The sequence below is a fragment of the Orcinus orca genome, chromosome 6, assembly GCF_937001465.1.
Source record: "Orcinus orca chromosome 6, mOrcOrc1.1, whole genome shotgun sequence".
Classification (NCBI taxonomy): Eukaryota; Metazoa; Chordata; class Mammalia; order Artiodactyla; family Delphinidae; genus Orcinus; species Orcinus orca.
In genome coordinates, this window is record NC_064564.1 from 70,500,180 (window position 1) to 70,518,962 (window position 18,783).

The following is an 18,783-nucleotide window of genomic DNA, read 5'->3' on the forward strand; positions in this document are numbered from 1 at the left end:
TTGTCCACAAATATTAGGACTAATTTCTGGATTCCCCCAGGTTGGTCAAGAACCTGCCTCACATCCTGAGTCCATGCCTCCCTGAAGGTCACCACAATTTACTCAGTTACCCAAACCAGACATGCAGGCATCAAGCTTTGTCAAAGCCTAACCACCCATATGCAATCACTTACCAATACCTAGTCTCACCTGGAAATACCAAGAGTTCGTCCCCTTCTTTCACAGCACCTCTCCTAGTTCAGCCATTGTGATTTTTATGGTTTTGGTTTGGGCTTTTTTTTCTTTTTTTCACATAAAGTTGTGGCCCTCATGTTCCTCTCTTACCTCCAGTCATATCCCCTTCCAATCCAATCTCCCCCAACCCCAGCCAGAGGCATCAGTTTAAATCTCCTCTTGCTAATTTCCTATTTAAAACTCTTCCATGCTTAAAAAAACTTTTTTTCTTAATAAAAACTTCAGTGTATTTCCTAGTACACAAAATCCTAACTTCGCTTCTGAGTCCCTGTGTGATGTGGCCTCTCTTTCCCTAGCCGTGACTTTTCTCACACCCATTCCATGCTCTACCCTACCCTCAAGCCTCCAGCAGCTCTGAGTGCCCTGCAGTTACCCCTAACATTCCAGGCTGCCTCCACATCTGTACATGTTCTTGTCCCTTTGCCTGTAGTGATCTCCATCCTTCCCCTGGTCTTCCTTCACATCTCAGCTCAGATGATGCTTCCTTCACAGCAGTTACCATACTCTGCTATAGTAAGCTGTTGTTCTATCTCCCCCACTTGACTTTGAGTTCCTGAAAAGTAGGGGCTGTGTGTGGTTCTTATATATATTCCCAGAAGCTAGCACATTTCCTGGCACATTGTAGGCCCTCGATCATTATTTGATGAATAATTGAATGAATGAATGGACTTTTCATCTACTACCAGCTTTTCAAAGGGTAGCCATTTAATTAGTAAAGTTGACAGTTTAAAATACAACTTCCAGATCCTTTATCAGCTATAGTTAACTTAAAGCCCTTAATTCCTACAGTCATACTTTCTTTTTTTTTTTCTGATTGTGAAAGTAATACATGTTTATTATAGAAAGTTCAGAGGAACAAAATGCAGATTGAATTACAATAATGAAAATGCATTACCCAGAGAAAGTCACAATTTAAACTTGGGAATATAAATTTCCAAATATTTCACTAAGCACATACACACACATTCACATACCCCTTCTGTTGTGATTTTATTTAAAAAAATAGTTTATTACTCATGTTAGCTAAGTTTTACTGCAGCAATAAATTAACTCTGGATTCTCAGCGGCTTAATAAAACAAAGATTATTCCTTGTTCAGACTTTCCCAGCACAGGTTGGCAGGGGGCTCTGTTCTACTCAGCCATTCAATGACAGGTATACTTTCTTTGTATGTGAAAACTTCCCCTCCCCATCCCTACCCCCAAGAAAACAATACTTGGTCTTCAAGTTTCTTTTTTTAAATCATTTTTTTTAGCCTTCTTAAATCTGTTATCCCACCCCAGAATTGAGTCATGCTGTCAATGTAGTAACGTTTGCAAAATCCTATAATTCTTTCTGCAAATATTAGTCACCGTAATGTTGGAACCTCACTGAAATTCTCTACCCAGATAATGTGTCTAGAGTACTAAAACTTAGTTTCCTGAAAGGAATAGAATAGTACTGATACATTAATTAATTAAAAATCAACTGTCCTGGGCTTCCCTGGTGGCACAGTGGTTGGGGGTCCGCCTGCTGATGCAGGACGTGGGTTCGTGCCCCGGTCCGGGAAGATCCCACATGCCGCGGAGCAGCTGGGCGTGAGCCCGCTGAGCCTGCGCGTCCAGAGCCTGTGCTCCGCAACGGGAGAGGCCACAACAGTGAGAGGCCCGCGTACCGCAAAAAAAAAAAAAAAAAATCAACTGTCCTAAAATTTCAGAACAATAGTTAATTCTTTCAACCAACATTTGAGCACCTATTATGTACCTAACACTATGCTAAGCATTAATAATATAGAAAGCTTTTTTTAAAAAAAAATTAAATTCCCTCGGTAATTTCATGGTCCGTTTTGGGTCAGGGATTGTAACATGTAAAAGATTTATAATGTAATAAAGCAGCTGTTAATAGAGTTTTTGCATAGGCTACGGTAGGTACACAAAGAGAAATAAAACCAATCTTCCCAAAGAGAGCTTCACAGAGAAAAGAATATTTAAATTAAGTCCTGAAACTATAAGGCAGCGTTTATTAGGAAGAGAGGCAAGAAGGGCATCTCAAGTAGAAGGAACAGCATGTACAAAGGCCCAGGGGTAGGAATGAACATGGAGGTTCAGGGGATGGCAGATAGGTGAGCTGAAAAGCAGTTAAGGGTAGGAGCAGTTGAGTAGCGGGATGTAGAGCTGGAAATGGACACACGATACCTGTCACCATTATTTAGCCAAAGACAAATCCAAGAGTTTCTGTGGACAAAAGAAAGTAACCAGTAACCCAAACCATCCTTTGAGATTTTCCAGTCAAAACAATTCCCTGATTAGGTGCTCACCTCCTGGTGGCAGTAACTTTCCAAAGTCTCCACAGCCCAGCCACCCAAACACAACAGCTCTAGGCTCTGGAGAAGAAGGAGCTTGGCTCTTTGCTTGATGTTTTATATATTCTCCAAAAACCATGCCCATTTCCTCCAAGTGATAGAGTTATCAAACCTTACGAAAGGTATAGGTGCACATGATTAGATTTTTACAGAGTTGAAAATACACCCTGATGCCAATGATTGACGTCAAACCTTTTGAAACCTACTGAATCCAATTGCCACAACCCAATCTCTGGTATAAAAAAAAAAGTCACAACTTGAGTTCACATTTGTAATCCATGAAATTGTTGTTTGGAAAATAAATGATCTCCCCAAATATGAAAAAAAAAAAAGAGTCCCTGAGGTATTCAATTTCTGCAATATTCAAGTCCTTATCTACTGAATGAGGCTCAGATAATTCCTTTAAGGAAGATTGACCATTTAAGACAAAAGTGAAGGCTTTCTTTAGGTGCCATCTGGTCCTGGCGGGGGTTTGTTTTGGGGTCTTCTCTGCTGTTCATTGTATGTGATGCTGATAACGAGCAAAGAGCTATTTCTTTGGGGGGATCTTGGCCTTTCGTCCATGATAAGCCACAACAAGTACAGTTGTCTGAGCATCTTCCCCTCATTCACTCTTCCATGATGCTGCCAACATTCTTCTGATCCTGGTTGTTTCTCAGTTTAGAGAATTAGCACTGACCTAAGAACTATGCAATTCTCAAACCTTTTGGTCTCAGCGCCACTTTACACTCTTAAAAATGACTGAGGGCCCCAAAGAGCTTTTATTTATGTGGATTATAGCTGTCTATATTTAACCTTTTAGAATTTTAAATTGAGGAAAATTTTAAATATTCTTACAAGGTAACAATAAAAAAATTGCACGTTAACATACGTCAATATTAACAAAAAAGTAAAAAATTTCTAACAAAGTAATTATGAAAAATAATTATGTTTTCCAAAACAAATAATTGCTTGGGAAAAGTGGCATTATTTTATATTTTTTCAGATCCCTAATTCTGGCTTAATAGAAGACATCCAGACTCTCTCGTATGCTTCTGAATTCAGTCTCTGTGGTGATACCACAGCTCATGTAGCATCTAGAAAACTCAGGAAAGTGTGGGAGTGAGGAAGATAAATAACTTCTTAATATTGTTAAGAAAATAATTTTAACATCACAGACCTTCGAGGAGAATTTCAGGGATTCCTAGCAGTCCCTGAACCACATTTGAGATCCTCTGACTTAGAAATTTTAAAACACAGTTGACCCTTGAACATCACAGGGGCATTAGGAGTGCCAAAGCCCGACACAATGGAAAGTTCACATGTAACTTAGAGTCGGCCCTGCACATGTGTGCTTTCTCAGCATCCAAGGATTCAACCAACCCCAGATCATGTGGGACTATAGCATTTGGTATTGAAAAAAATCCATACATGAGTGGGCCCACACAGTTCAAACCTGTGTTGTTCAAGTACCAGATTCAAACCTGGACTGGATTGAAAGGTGAGAGTTGAGAGTTTATGAAAGCTAGCAGATAGAATATTAAAGCCAAAGCCAGCATATGGATAGTTACTTCACACCTGTAAAGCAAGTGTGACCACTGTTTTGATGAGATGAGGAGTTTAAAAAATGACACATTTGGTCCACTTATTTGCCACTAAAATCCATTTGATCTGTTTTTAAACATTCCGAGTCTCCTCCCCTCAAAGAAAAACAAACTCTAGTTTTATCTTATTCCTCCCTCACTTTAACCAGAAAATAGGATGCCACAGAGCTAGGAAATGAACCACAGTTAGGCAACTTCAAACAAAGACACCTGGGATTTCATGGTTTCTAGCTCTGTGACCTTGAGCAGGTCACAGTTTCTCTGCTTTCAGTTTCTGGACCCGTAGAAGGGCCTACCTCCCTCAGATGACCACCTGGATAGTTTGAGATAAGGCATGTGGCTGCTGGCTTCCAAATTCTCAAGGCTTCTAAAATGTTATTGATTACAATTATGTTATTATGGTTATAAGACTGCTCACGGGACACATAAACCTTCCCTTCTCTTTAAGTGGAGAGATTGCCCTCTATTCTTTCCTCATTTGTGTGTCCCAAAGTCCTTCTCCAGTTAAGCTTTTGCAAGCTGCTGATGGGATGCCCCTGACGAGCAGTGTAATCTAAGCTCTGAGATTCCCAAGGCTGAACACAATCACTGTAATGCACCTGCTGTCAGGTTATCCCTATATGCAAACCTCCGAAGGAAGAGAGACACTGCTACCACCAAGTTCAGGGGAAAGCGTAAAGAGGTCTCAACCTCCCTCTCCCTCTCCCCTCCAATAAAATTCTCCAACAGTGTTGAGCAAGAAGAATGATTGCAGCATGGAGAAAATATACATGGGGATGGTCTGGCTGCAGCTGAAGCAGCTCCCACTGACATATCAGAAGTAAAGTCCCAGCCTTCCGTGAGCGTGATTGATGGTGAAGTACACTTGCCTTGGTTCAGGTTCCCAACACACTTCAGAAGTTATACAATGCTGTCTGGACAAAAATCAGGAGTGAATTATACATCTGAAGTAACCATGACCTAGAAAAGACCCAAAGGCAGGAAATTTCAGTGGAAAGTCACTGAAAGAAAAAAGCAACCAGAAGTAACTTGGTTAAATTGGGTAACATGAGTATAAGATTAAACATTGGCATGTTTAGAAATTCCCAGTCCCAAGTTCATAAAACTGGGGTCATGAGAATTCTCCTTACTTTACCATCTGTGCTTATCGACCCACTCAACCTCTTCCCAGCCCTAGAAAAACATTGCTTGGAGGAGGAAATATAATTCTTCAGCAGCATTTGAATTTCACCTCAAATAAGACTATATTTCAACATCTGGAGAGATATATCAATCCAAATTTATTCTAAGCTATTCTGATTTAAGTCAAATCATTTTGGACAAATAAAATTGCCAAAACATAATATCATCTCCCTTTCCTCATGTATATAAAACAAAGCATCTTGCATCCTACTGAAATAATGACTAAGATCTTAATAAATCATGAGTAAAATTTTAATTTAATAAATATATTCATGTGGTTTTACAATAACTATAATTGTCTCTCCTTTTCCTTTTTCTAGCTTTGAAGGCCTCACCTTCTAAAAAACGGTGCAACTCCATTGCCGCCCTGAAGGCAACCTCACAGGAGATTGTGTCCTCAATCAGCCAGGAATGGAAGGATGAGAAGCGTGATTTGCTGACCGAAGGGCAAAGTTATAGCAGCCTCGATGAAGAAGGTAAAGACATGGAACTTAGAAAAAGAAGAAAAGATAAAAGTTCTTGTGACTTTACTTGTATAAGTAATGTAAACGCACAGTAGAAAAATGAGAAAGTACTTTCTCTAGGAAACAAAGTCTCTTAACTAATTTTTAAAATGATGTTTACAGTATGACACAGTTAATGTAAAATTTTTATAACACATAAACGATACTGTATATGGTTTACGGTAAAAAAAATTAAAACAGACTAAAATATTCAGAAACAAAGATCTATAATTCCACTACCTGAAGGTAACACATGTGAAGGTTTTGGTGTTTTTACTAGTAGACCTTGGTCTGGGCTTGTATATATATATTTTTCAAACATACACACACATTATATACATATACATACATACGTACACAATGTAACAGTGAATTACCAATTTATTTAGGTCCTCTTTAATGAGTTTAATAAAAGTTTTATAATTTTCTCCTGGCAAGTCATATATTCCTACCTTTTGTTAGATTTATTTCTCAAATGGTTATAAACATAAAGACATAGATACATATTTTCTGTCTTTTCAGGTAATGTGTATATATATATATATATATATATATATATTTTTTTTTTTTTTTAATGACAAAAATGATTTAATGGAGCGGCTGGGGTTTCTGACAAATACCAACCTAAAAGGCCAAACAAAGAGTCATTCCCAAGAGCATCAACTTTGCAGGTTACCCTCAATTAATTTCATCAACCACCCATCAGAAATCTGTTTCAAAGGCTCTGATGGCAGATCACCATTTGGGCAGACCTTTGGAAAGAAAGCCTCCCGTTTGCTCTGGCTCAATTTCTGCCTGCATCAGGGAACTACAGAAGTTAAATCTGCACTCAGTAAAAAAGGGCGTGTCTGAATCTCAATGATACTTGAGTGTCTGAGAGAAACTCTGTTCTCTATTTCTATTTCACAAAGGACCCGTAATGCATGAAGCTGACAAAGCAATGATTAAGGCTGAGCTTCCTATAGCCTCAAACAGTGTTGCTTAAATTGGGGATTTGGGGAGGCCACCAAAATCCCGCGCAAGTGTTGACCTTTGGCAGAGTTTCTCTTCAGCACCACCCTCTTCTCTTTCTCTCTGGTGCTGGGGAAGGAGTCTTGGGCTTAGAATGATCTGACATACGTTTATTGAGTGCCTACTATGTGCCAGGCACAGTTTTAGGATCTTGAAATTTGGCTTCAAATCCAAGATCCAGCAGTCCTAGCTATGGAACTAGCTGTGGACCCTTAATATCTGAGCCTCACTTTCCGCATCAGTAACTGGGGCTGATTGTGCTACATTCTTCATGGGGATATTTTGATAATTCACGTGGATAATATACAGCATAGAACCTGGCACAAAGTAGGTGGTCAATAAGTGTTGCATTTAATAGGATCTGTTTCCAATACCCCTGGAAAACTCCTCGCACGTTGGCACCTTTCGAGACTATTCAAAGCTGCCCCATCCAGGTGCTCCGTATTCTGAGACAATCCAACCACTATCAAACTTTTGCATTAAAGAACATTCTGGAAAATGAATACAATACAGCATTAGTATTATTTAAAGAATGGCTTAATAGGGCACCTTCCCAGAAATGTTTAGGTTTAAACTCCACTCATCCTTTTTTTTTTTAACATCTTTATTGGAGTATAATTGCTTTACAATGGTGTGTTAGTGTCTGCTTTATAACAAAGTGAATCAGCTATACATATACATATATCACCATATCTCCTCCCTCTTGCGTATCCCTCCCACCCTCCCTATCCCACCCCTCTAGGTGGTCACAAAGCACCTAGCTAATCTCCCTGTGCTATGCAGCTGCTTCCACTAGCTATCTATTTTACATTTGGTAGTGTATATATGTCCATGTCACTCTCTCACTTCGTCCCAGCTTACCCTTCCCCCTCCCCATGTCCTCAAGTCCATTCTCTATGTCTGCGTCTTTATTCCTGTCCTGCCCCTAGGTTCTTCAGAACCTTTTTTTTTTCTTAGATTCTATATATATGTGTTAGCATATGGTGTTTGTTTTTCTCTTTCTGACTTACTTCACTCTGTATGACAGACTCTAGCTCCGTCCACCTCACTACAAATAACTCGATTTCGTTTCTTTTTATGGCTGAGTAATATTCCATTGTATATATGTGCCACATCTTCTTTATCCATTCATGTTTTGATGGACACCTAGGTTGCTTCCATGTCCTGGCTATTGTAAAGAGTGCTGCAATAAACATTGTGGTACATGACTCTTTTTGAATTATGGTTTCCTCAGGGTATATGCCCAGTAGTGGGATTGCTGGGTCGTATGGTAGTTCTAGTTTTAGTTTTTTAAGGAACCACCATACTGTTCTCCATAGTGGCTGTATCAATTTACATTCCCACCAACAGTGCAAGAGGGTTCCCTTTTCTCCACATCCTTTCCAGCATTTATTGTTTGAAGACTTTTTGATGATGGCCATTCTGACTGGTGTGAGGTGATACCTCATTGTAGTTTTGATTTGCATTTCTTTAATGATTAGTGATGTTGAGCATTCTTTCATGTATTTGTTGGCAATCAGTATATCTTCTTTGGAGAAATGTCTATTTAGGTCTTCTGCCCATTTTTGGATTGGGTTGTTTGTTTTTTTGATATTGAGCTGCATGAGCTGCATGTAAATTTTGGAGATTACTCCTTTGTCAGTTGCTTCATTGGCAAATATTTTCTCGCATTCTGAGGGTTGTCTTTTTGTCTTGTTTATGGTTTCCTTTGCTGTGCAAGAGCTTTTAAGTTTCATTAGGTCCCATTTGTTTTTTTGGGTTTTTTTATTTCCATTTCTCTAGGAGGTGGGTCAAAAAGGATCTTGCTTTGATTTATGTCATAGAGTGTTCTGCCTATGTTTTCCTCTAAGAGTTTTATAGTGTCTGGCCTTACACTTAGGTCTTTAAATCCATTTTGAGTTTATTTTTGTGTATGGTGTTAGGGAGTGTTCTGATTTCATTCTTTTACATGTAGCTGTCCAGTTTTCCCAGCATCACTTATTAAAGAAGCTGTCTTTTCTCCATTGTATATTCTTGCCACCTTTATGGAAAATAAGGTGACCATATGTGCGTGGGTTTATCTCTGGACTTTCTGTCCTGTTCCATTGATCTATATTTCTGTTTTTGTGCCAGTACCATACTGTCTTGATTACTGTAGCTTTGTAGTATAGTCGGAAGTCCAAGAGCCTGATTCCTCCAGCTCCATTTTTCTTTCTCAAGATTGCTTTGACTATTCGGGGTCTTTTGTGTTTCCATACAAATTGTGAAATTTGTTGTTCTAGTTCTATGAAAAATGCCATTGATAGTTTGATAGGGATCACATTGAATCTGTAGATTGCTTTGGGTAGTATAGTCATTTTCACAATGTTGATTCTTCCAATCCAAGAACATGGTATACCTCTCCATCTGTTTGTATCATCTTTAATTTCTTTCATCAGTGTCCTATATTTTTCTGCATACAGGTCTTTGGTCTCCTTAGGTAGGTTTATTCCTAGGTATTTTATTCTTTTTGTTGCTATGGTAAATGGGAGTGTTTCCTTAATTTCTCCTTCAGATTTTTCATCATTAGTGTATAGGCATGCAGGTGATTTCTGTGCATTAATTTTGTATCCTGCTACTTTACCAAATCCATTGATTAGCTCTAGTAGTTTTCCGGTGGCATCTTTAGGATTCTCTATGTATAGTATCATGTCATCTGCAAACAGTGACAGCTTTACTTCTTCTTTTCTGATTTGGATTCCTTTTATTTCTTTCTCGTCTCTGATTGCTGTTGCTAAAACTTCCGAAACTATGTTGAATAGTAGTGGTGAGAGTGGACAACCTTGTCTTGTTCCTGATCTTAGTGGAAATGATTTCAGTTTTACACCATTCAGTTTTTCACCATTGAGAACGATGTTAGCTGTGCGTTTGTCATATGTGGCCTTTATTATGTTCAGGTAAGTTCCCTCTATGCCTACTTTCTGGAGGGTTTTTATCATAAATGGATGTTGAATTTTGTCAAAAGCTTTCTCTGCATCTATTGAGTTGATCATATGGTGTTTCTCCTTCAATTTGTTAATATGGTTTATCACATGATTGATTTGCGTATATTGAAGAATCCTTGCATTCCTGGGATAAACCCCACTTGATCATGGTGTATGATCCTTTTAATCTGCTGTTAGATTCTGTTTGCTAGCATTTTGTTGAGGATTTTTGCATGTATGTTCATCAGTGATATTGGCCTGTAGTTTTCTTTCTTTGTGACATCTTTGCCTGATTTTGGTATCAGGCAGATGGTGGCCTTGTAGAATGAGTTTGGGAGGGTTCCTCCCTCTGCTATATTTTGGAAGAGTTTGAGAAGGATAGGTGTTAGCTCTTCTCTAAATGTTTGATAGAATTCGCCTGTGAAGCCATCTGGTCCTGGGCTTTTGTTTGTTGGAAGATTTTTAATCTCAGTGTCAATTTCAGTTATTGGTCTGTTTATATTTTCTAGTTTTTCCTGGTTCAGTCTCGGAAGGTTGTGCCTTTCTAAGAATTTGTCCATTTCTTCCAGGTTGTCCTTTTTATTGGCATATAGTTGCTTGTAGTAATCTCCCCTGATCTTTGTATTTCTGCAGTGTCAGTTGTTACTTCTCCTTTTTCATTTCTAATTTTGCTGATTTGAGTCTTCTCCCTTTTTTTCTTGATGAGTCTGGCTAATGGTTTATCAATTTTGTTTATCTTCTCAAAGAACCAGCTTTTAGTTTTATTGATCTTTGCTATTGTTTCCTTCTTTTCTTTTCATTTTTTTCTGATCTGATAATTATGCTTTCTTTCCTTCTGCTAACTTTGGGGTTTTTTTATTCTACTTTCTCTAATTGCTTTAGGTGTAAGGTTAGGTTGTTTATTTGAGATGTTTCTTGTTTCCTGAGGTAGGATTATATTGCTATAAACTTCCCTCTTAGAACTGCTTTTGCTGCATCCCATAGGTTTTGGGTCATTGTGTTTTCATTGTCATTTGTTTCTAGGTATTTTTTGATTTCCTCTTTGATTTCTTCAGTGATCTCTTGGTTATTTAGTAGTATACTGTTTAGCATCCATGTGTTTGTATTTTTTACACATTTTTTTCCTGTAATTGCTATCTAATCTCATAGTGTTGTGGTCAGAAAAGATTCTTGATACGATTTCAATTTTCTTAAATTTACCAAGGCTTGATTTGTGACCCAAGATATGATCTATCCTGGAGAATGTTCCGTGAGCACTTGAGAAGAAAGTGTATTCTGTGTAGAGAATGGACTTGAGGACACGGGGAGGAGGAAGGGTAAGCTGGGATGAAGTGAGAGAGTGGCATGGACTTATATATACTAACAAATGTAAAATAGATAGCTAGTGGGAAGCAGCTGCATAGCACAGGGAGAGCAGCTCGGTGCTTTGTGAGCACAGGGGTGGTATAGGGAGGGTGGGTTCCCGTTGTTTAGGGAGGTTCGTAGTTCCCGTTGTTTTTGGTGTCTGTCCCCAGTGACTAAGGTTGGTTCAGTGGGTTGTGTAGGCTTCCTGGTGGAGGGGCTAGTCCTTGTGTTCTGGTGGATGAGGCTGTATCTTGTCTTTCTGGTGGGCAGGACCACATCCAGTGGTGTGTTTTGGGGTGTCTGTGACCTTATTATGATTTTAGGCATCCTCTCTGCTAATGGGTGGGGTTGTGTTCCTGTCTTGCTAGGTTGGCATAGGGTGTCCATCACTGTAGCTTGCTGGTCAACGAGTGGAGCTGGGTCTTAGCGTTGAGATGGAGATATCTGGGAGAGCCTTCGCTGCTTGATACTACATACAGCAGGGAGGTCACTGGTGGACCAGTGTCCTGAACTCGGCTCTCCCGCCTCAGAGGCACAGGCCTGATATCCGGCTGGAGCACCAAGACCCTGTCAGCCACACGGCTCAGAAGAAAAGGGAGAAGAAAAGAAAGAAATAAAAAAATAAAAAATAAAATTATTAAAATAAGAAAATTAAAAATTATTAAAAATTAAACAGTAATAAAAAAAGTAAATAAAGAAGGAGCAACCAAACCAAAAACAAATCCACCAATGATAACAAGTGCTAAAAAGTATACTTAAAAAAAAAAAGACAGAACCGTAGGACAAATGGTAAAAGCAAAGCTATACAGACAAAATCACAGAAAGAAGCATACACATACACACTCACAAAAAGAGAAAAAGGAAAAAAATATATATATCTATATTAAGAAGAAAAAGGAAGAGAGCAACCAAATCAATAAAAAAAACTATCAGTGATAATAAACTCTAAATACTAAACTAAGATAAACATAAAACCAGAAACAAATTAGTTGCAGAAAGCAAACCCCAAGTCTACAGTTGCTCCCAAAGTCCACTGCCTTGATTTTGGGATGATTCATTGTCTATTCAGGTATTCCAGTGATGCAGGGTACATCAAGTTGATTTTGGAGATTTAATCCACTGCTCCTGAAACTGCTGGGGAAATTTCTCTTTCTCTTCCTTCTTCGCACAACTCCTGGGATTCAGCTTTGGATTTGGGCCCGCCTCTGCGTGTAGGTTGCCTGAGGGCGTCTGTTCTTCACTCAGACAGGGCGGGGTTAAAGGAGCAGCTGATTCGGGGGCTCCGGCTCACTCAGGTCGGCGTGAGGGGTACAGATGCAGGGCGAGCCTGCGGCGTGGGAGGGAGGGGTACAGATGCAGGGCGAGCCTGCGGCGGCAGAGGCCGGCATGACATTGCAACAGCCTGAGGCTCACCATGTGTTCTCCCAGGGAAGTTGTCCCTGGATCATGGGACCCTGGCAGTGGCGGGCTGCACAGGCTCCCAGGAGGAGAGGTGTGGATAGTGACCTGTGCATGCACACAGGCTTCTTGGTGGCTCCAGTATTAGCCTTAGCGTGTCATGCCTGTCTCTGGGGTCCACGCTGATAGCTATGGCTCGCGCCCGTCTCTGGAGCTCGTTTAGGTGGTGCTCTGAATCCCCTCTTCTCGCGCACCCCGAAACAATGGTCTCTTGCCTCTTCGGCAGGTCCAGACTTTTTCCCAGACTCCCTCCCGGCTAGCTGTGGCGCACTAACCCCCTGCAGGCTGTGTTCGCGCCGCCAACCCCAGTCCTTTCCCTGTGCTGTGACCGAAGCCCGAGCCTCAGCTCCCAGCCCCGCCCACCCCGGCGGGTGAGCAGACAAGCCTCCCGGGCTGGTGAGTGCTGGTCGGCACCCGTCCTCTGTGCGGGAATCTCTCCACTTTGCCCTCCGCACCCCTGTTGCTGCGCTCTCCTCCGCGGCCCCGAAGCTTCCCCCCCTCCGCCACCCGCAGTCTCCGCCCGCCAAGGGGCTTCCTAGTGTGCGGGAACCTTTCCTCCTTCACAGCTCCCTCCCACTGGTGCAGGTCCCGTCCCTATTCTTTTGTCTCTGTTTTTTCTTTTTTCTTTAGCCCTACCCAGGTACATGGGGAGTTTCTTGCCTTTTGGGAGGTCTGAGGTCTTCTGCCAGCATTCAGTAGGTGTTCTGTAGGATTCGTTCCACATGTAGAAGTGTTTCTGATGTATTTGTGGGGAGGAAGGTGATCTCCATGTTTTACTCCTCCGCCATCTTGAAGGTTTCTCCCCAGGTAGTATATTTTTAAAGTTTGGTTTTTCTGGCTGTTTGTTGCTACTGCATAGATCTCACATCTTTTTTTCTTTCTTTCTTACTTGCTAACTAGGACTTCTGGTAGAATGACGAATAGAAGTAGTGATTGTGGGCGGCCTTGCCTCGTCCTGATTTTAAAGGGAATGCTTCTCGTGTTTCACTGCTGAGAAAGAATTTTGCTGTATTTGATGCCCAGAATCAAGTCAAGAAAGTTTCTTTTTATTCCTAGTTTCTAAAGTTTTTATCAGGAATGAGTGTTACATTTTATCAAATATTTTCCTCTATCGAGTTGATCATTTGGATTTTCTCTTCTAATCCTATAAGAGGAAGTGACATTTTAGATTTTATTATCAGTATATTCTTTTGGGAATGCCAACATCTCCCGAAAATTTCTTTTATTTCCTGTAGAAGATTAGATCTCTTCTGGGATTTTTCTTTTCCTCAGTCTTCAGAATAGTGTGTTCATCCTTTTCCCTTCTGCAGCACTTTTCCATATCTGTCATGTTGGGTTTCTTTCTCATCTTATAAACCAACTTTTATGCAGATTTGGTGATTTCAGCTGGAGTTACTGAATTGCCCTTGCTCCTCTCTCTGAGTGATGGCTCTAGTTTCTGACAGGCATCCACCTCTTTCCCTAAACTTCCCTGCATTGGCATCTCCCTACCACACTGCCTAATTTTCTAGGATAAACTTATTTTTAAACTGTGATAGTTAAACTTTCAAATAGTGTGCTCAATATGACTTCTATCAGCTATACCTCAGTAAAAATGTATATATTGCTTCTAAAGTTTAAGCCATGAGACCAGTTGTTAATCTTAGGGTTAAGTATAATAAATACACTACACAGCATCTAGAAAGTCTGGAAACATAAGAAGCAGTGCACAAATTATGCTTTTTTCAACTGAACTATTGGACTCATTGCTTTAGATCTAAAGGTACTTCACCAGAAAAAGTCTTTGAAGGTTGAAGAAAAACCTATTGAACACATTCTTTGAAACTGTTGACGTACTATTTTTAAATGAGTTTATCTTGACAATTCTCTGCATCTACAAAGTTTGCTGCAAGGTTCGGCCTTTCTATAATGCTCTATACTTGGGGACTTCCCCTTTCGTAATGCACCAAGTTATTACCAAATTTCCCTCCAGTTTTTAATCATTTGTTTTCTATCATTCTCAGTATGTCTGGGTTGTATTAGTTTCCTTTTGCCATGTGACAAATTACCAGAAAGTTAGTTAGCAGCTTATTATAACCTCCATTTATTAGCTCACAGTTCTATAAGTCAGAAGACTAGCAAGGCTTACCTGCGTTCTCTGACACAGCTTTTCAGGGTCTCAAAAACTGGGATCAAGGTGTCAGCTGGCTGAGTTCTCATCTGGAGTTTCTGGAGAAGAATCCTCCTCCAAGCTCATCCTGATGCTGGCAGAATTCACTTCCTTGCAGTTGTAGAGCTGAAGTCCCATGTCGTTGCTGTCTAACAGCTGTGGGCCAGGCTCAGCCCCTAGAGAGCATCCTCATTCCTTTCCATGCAGCCCCCCTCCATCTTCAGATGGGGAATTTCTTGCAGGTCAGTCCCCCTTACACTTGGAATCTCTGCCATTACCATCTCTGACCTCTAGACACAAATTTAAAGGGCTCACATGACTAGGCCAGGCTCACCTGAATAATCTTCCCTTTGACTAACTCACAGTTAACTGATTAGTAGCCTTAATTACATCTGCAAGATTCCTTTTGCCACGTAAGATAAAATAATCACAGGAGTAATACCTCATCCTTCTCACAGCTTCCACCCACACTCAAAGGGAGATTATACAAGGGTGCAGGTCATTGAGAGTCATCCTAGGATTCTGCCCACCACACTAGTTATTTTAAAAAACTGAAGAGTATGGGCACATAAGGGAACAGTTCTCTACTTCAAAGAACTGCTCCTAAGGGTCAGCTACCCAGTGTCTGGGTGCTGTCTGACCTGGGCCCGAGTCACTGGACAGGTAGTGTTTTTCTGTATTCTGTCACTCAGCGAGCCTCTGGTTTATGAAATCAGGCTGAGAATGCCCAAGACCTGAGTCTGCATCAGTCTAGCTCTATCTGCCTTGTATTTAGTAGTGATTGATTGGAATCTGATGTGAGGTTATTTTTCAGATTCAGTTTTCTATGTTACTGAGAGTTTTCGTATTTTTCTCTGTATTTAATGAGAAGGTGGGATCAAGTATATATATTTTTGGGGGGGGGATCAAGTATATTGAAGATTGCTAGCCAACTGTCGTATTGAAGCCTTTCTGATTTTTGCATGTTGAGCGTGTTGTCACTTGTGTTTTCATATGATTATCATCTGTTATTCATCATGGCAGTTCTTTATTTTGATCTGAATCGGATGCAGAGCTGCAGCATCTCATACATTTTAATGTGTGTCTGGATTCCTCGTCCAGAGTCCAGGCCTTCTGTGCTTGCCCCCTTCTCCCTCCATGCCTCGCCCCACCTCTCCATCTATATCCCTCCAAGTCCAAAATCCAAACCTCACACTCACATGATAGTGCCTATTAGGATCAATTTCCATTCGTTCACTTCCTGACAGTACATAATTTTGAGCCTATTGTGCCTATAAAGGAATACAAGAAACACCATAAGGTTATATTGTATTTATTATCATCTGTTTTAGTTTAGTTTGGGGAAGTGATTAAAAAGAATCCACAGTACAGCGTGGTGACACGAGCTAATAATACTGTATGGCATATTTGAAAGTTGCTAAGAGAGGAGATCTTAAAAATGCTCATCACCAGAGAAATATGCTGTAACTGTGGTGATAGGACGTTAATTCAACTTACTGTGATGATCAGTTCACAATATATACATAAGTCTAATCACTAAGTTGTATACCGTAAAACTAATACATTGTTATAGGTCAGCTATAGTTCCATAAAATTATATAATATCTCCACTGGTGAAAAATAAATCAGCTTGAGCCCAACTATAGAACTTTAAAGACAGGATTCATCCACAGTGTTCTGTCTCTGGGAACGTGCATGTCTCTTTTTAAAGGAGCTCTGTTCTGTGTGGCTGGACCTTTAAACAAAATACTATCTCTGACAAGCTGACCAATAATGAATGTGAATTTGTCCAAAGTTTATGATAAGATGATTAAAAATGATCCGGAAAAAAAAAAAAAGATCCAGATTCAACTCTCAAAAACAAAAATCCACATAGAGAGAGTAGGCAGAGTCACTGCTCAGCCTTGACTGTTCCACTTTCCTGATGAGGGAGGGCTCTTGCTTAAGTATTTTCATAGGTACCTACATTTTAAAGAAAAATAAGAGTTTTCTCATTTTTAAAAAGGCAGCCTTGCTGTTAGAATATAATGTCAAGAAGAGCTGTGGATAATATTCAAAGATGTATGTGGGCTCAAACAGGGTTAAGGTATAGCTGGCTGTTAGTCTGTGAAGCATTTGTTTCTTGGCTGTTAACAAGTCTGAGTTCTTAGATCTGCACTGAGAATCACAGATATGGGCATAGCCTCGGGAGAGGAAAGCAAGTTCACTGTCTGTTTATACATTTGCCAATCATCCTTTTAATCTCTGTCGAATTATCTCCTTAAGCTCCTAGGAGCTTTTTATGTCATCTTTCGAGAAACAGTAAATCACTTTATTAGGTTTTTAAAAGAACATTCATAATGGCATTTCCATAAGCCATTTTGTAAATTAATGCAGTTTCCTTTCTGTTTTACCTGTTTGCGAGAAGCTATTTTACATTTCTGCTGTAGTTCAGAAGAGCACAGTTATTTCCTAATTTAATTTGCAGCCTGGTATGTAGAATGAATGCCTTTGACTCATTTAAATTATTATATACACTAAAGCAGCATTTCTTACCGAGATTCATGAGTGTTTGTTTGCTTTTTGTCACCCAGCATTGGGATCCCGACACAGGCCAGACCTGGTGCCTAGCACTCCATCACTGTTTGAAGCTGCTTCCTTGGCGACCACAATTTCATCTTCTTCCTTGTACGTCAATGAACATTATCCACACGACAGGACCACGCTTTATTCAAGCAGGTAATACTTAGTGCAATCAAACTACCAGTCGGCTCTTACCACACTAACATCACAGCTAGCCAGTATCTCTGAATGAGAGCAAGTCATCCCTAACAACCAGGATGGGACCGTCACCTGCCCTGTAAGAGAAAGAGAAAATGCTGGATATTTACTGTGACAGGAGGGAAAACCCTCCTGATTTTTCTGTACGGTTAATCATTATGTCCTGTAGAAACTGTGTACTTTGTGGAAGAAGATGAATCTTTCATCATTTTTATTTTAATAATCGTATGAGTGGATTTTTTAAGCAAGCACTCCTGGTTAATGTTTACACAAATAGCTACAAAGTATCTGAATATTTTCTTTCCGTATGAGTGACCTTAGTAACTACTGACAGATAGAATAACAGCCCCCACAGATTGTGCACAGCCTAATCCCTGGTATCTGTGACGCTGTTACCTTATAGAGCAAAAGGGGCTTTTTTAAAAAATTTTTTTAACATCTTTATTGGAGTATAATTGCTTTGCAATGTTGTGTTAGTTTCTGCTGCATATCAAAGTGAATCAGCTGTACATATACATATATCCCCATATCCCCTCCCTCTCGTGCCTCCCTCCCTCCCACCCTCCCTATCCCATCCCTCTAGGTGGTCACAAAGCACCAAGCTGATCTCCCTGTGCTATGCGGCTGCTTCCCACTAGCTATCTATTTTACTTTTGGTAGTGTATATATGTCCATGCCACTCTCTCACTTCGTCCCAGCTTACCCTTCCCCCTCCCCGTGTCCTCAAGTCCATTCTCTACATCTGCGTCTTTATTCCTGTCCTGCCCCTGGGTTCTTCAGAACCATATTTTTTTTTTTTTTAGATTCCATATATATGTGTTAGCATACGGTATTTGTTTTTCTCTTTCTGACTTACTTCACTCTGTATGACAGAATCTAGGTCCATCCACCTCACTACAAATAACTCAGTTGCGTTTCTTTTTGTGGCTGAGTAATATGCCATTGTATATATGTGCCACATCTTCTTTATCCATTCATCTGTCGATGGACACTTAGGTTGTTTCCATGTCCTGGCTATTGTAAATAGAGCTGCAATGAACATTGTGATACATGACTCTTTTTGAATTATGGTTTTCTCAGGGTATATGCCCAGTAGTGGGATTGCTGGGTCATATGGTAGTTCTGTTTTTAGCTTTTTAAGACAACTCCATACTGTTCTCCATAGTGGTTTTATCAATTTCCATTCCCACCAACAGTGCAAGAGGGTTCCCTTTTCTGCACACCCTCTCCAGCATTTACTCTTTATAGATTTTCTGATGATGGCCATTCTGACTGGT

At 40.2% G+C, this 18,783-nt stretch overlaps 1 protein-coding gene across 7 annotated transcripts in view; it reads left to right on the forward strand.

The window, feature by feature from the left end:
* Window positions 1-18,783, forward strand: part of PIP5K1B (phosphatidylinositol-4-phosphate 5-kinase type 1 beta) — a 327,342-nt gene that overhangs the window by 232,994 nt on the left and 75,565 nt on the right. For all 7 annotated transcript variants that reach the window (XM_004276420.3, XM_004276421.3, XM_033440220.2 and 4 more), the window contains 2 exons: window positions 5,660-5,815; window positions 17,320-17,464. In XM_004276420.3, the coding sequence (XP_004276468.1) occupies window positions 5,660-5,815; window positions 17,320-17,464 (301 nt within the window). The remainder of the gene's footprint in view (window positions 1-5,659; window positions 5,816-17,319; window positions 17,465-18,783) is intronic.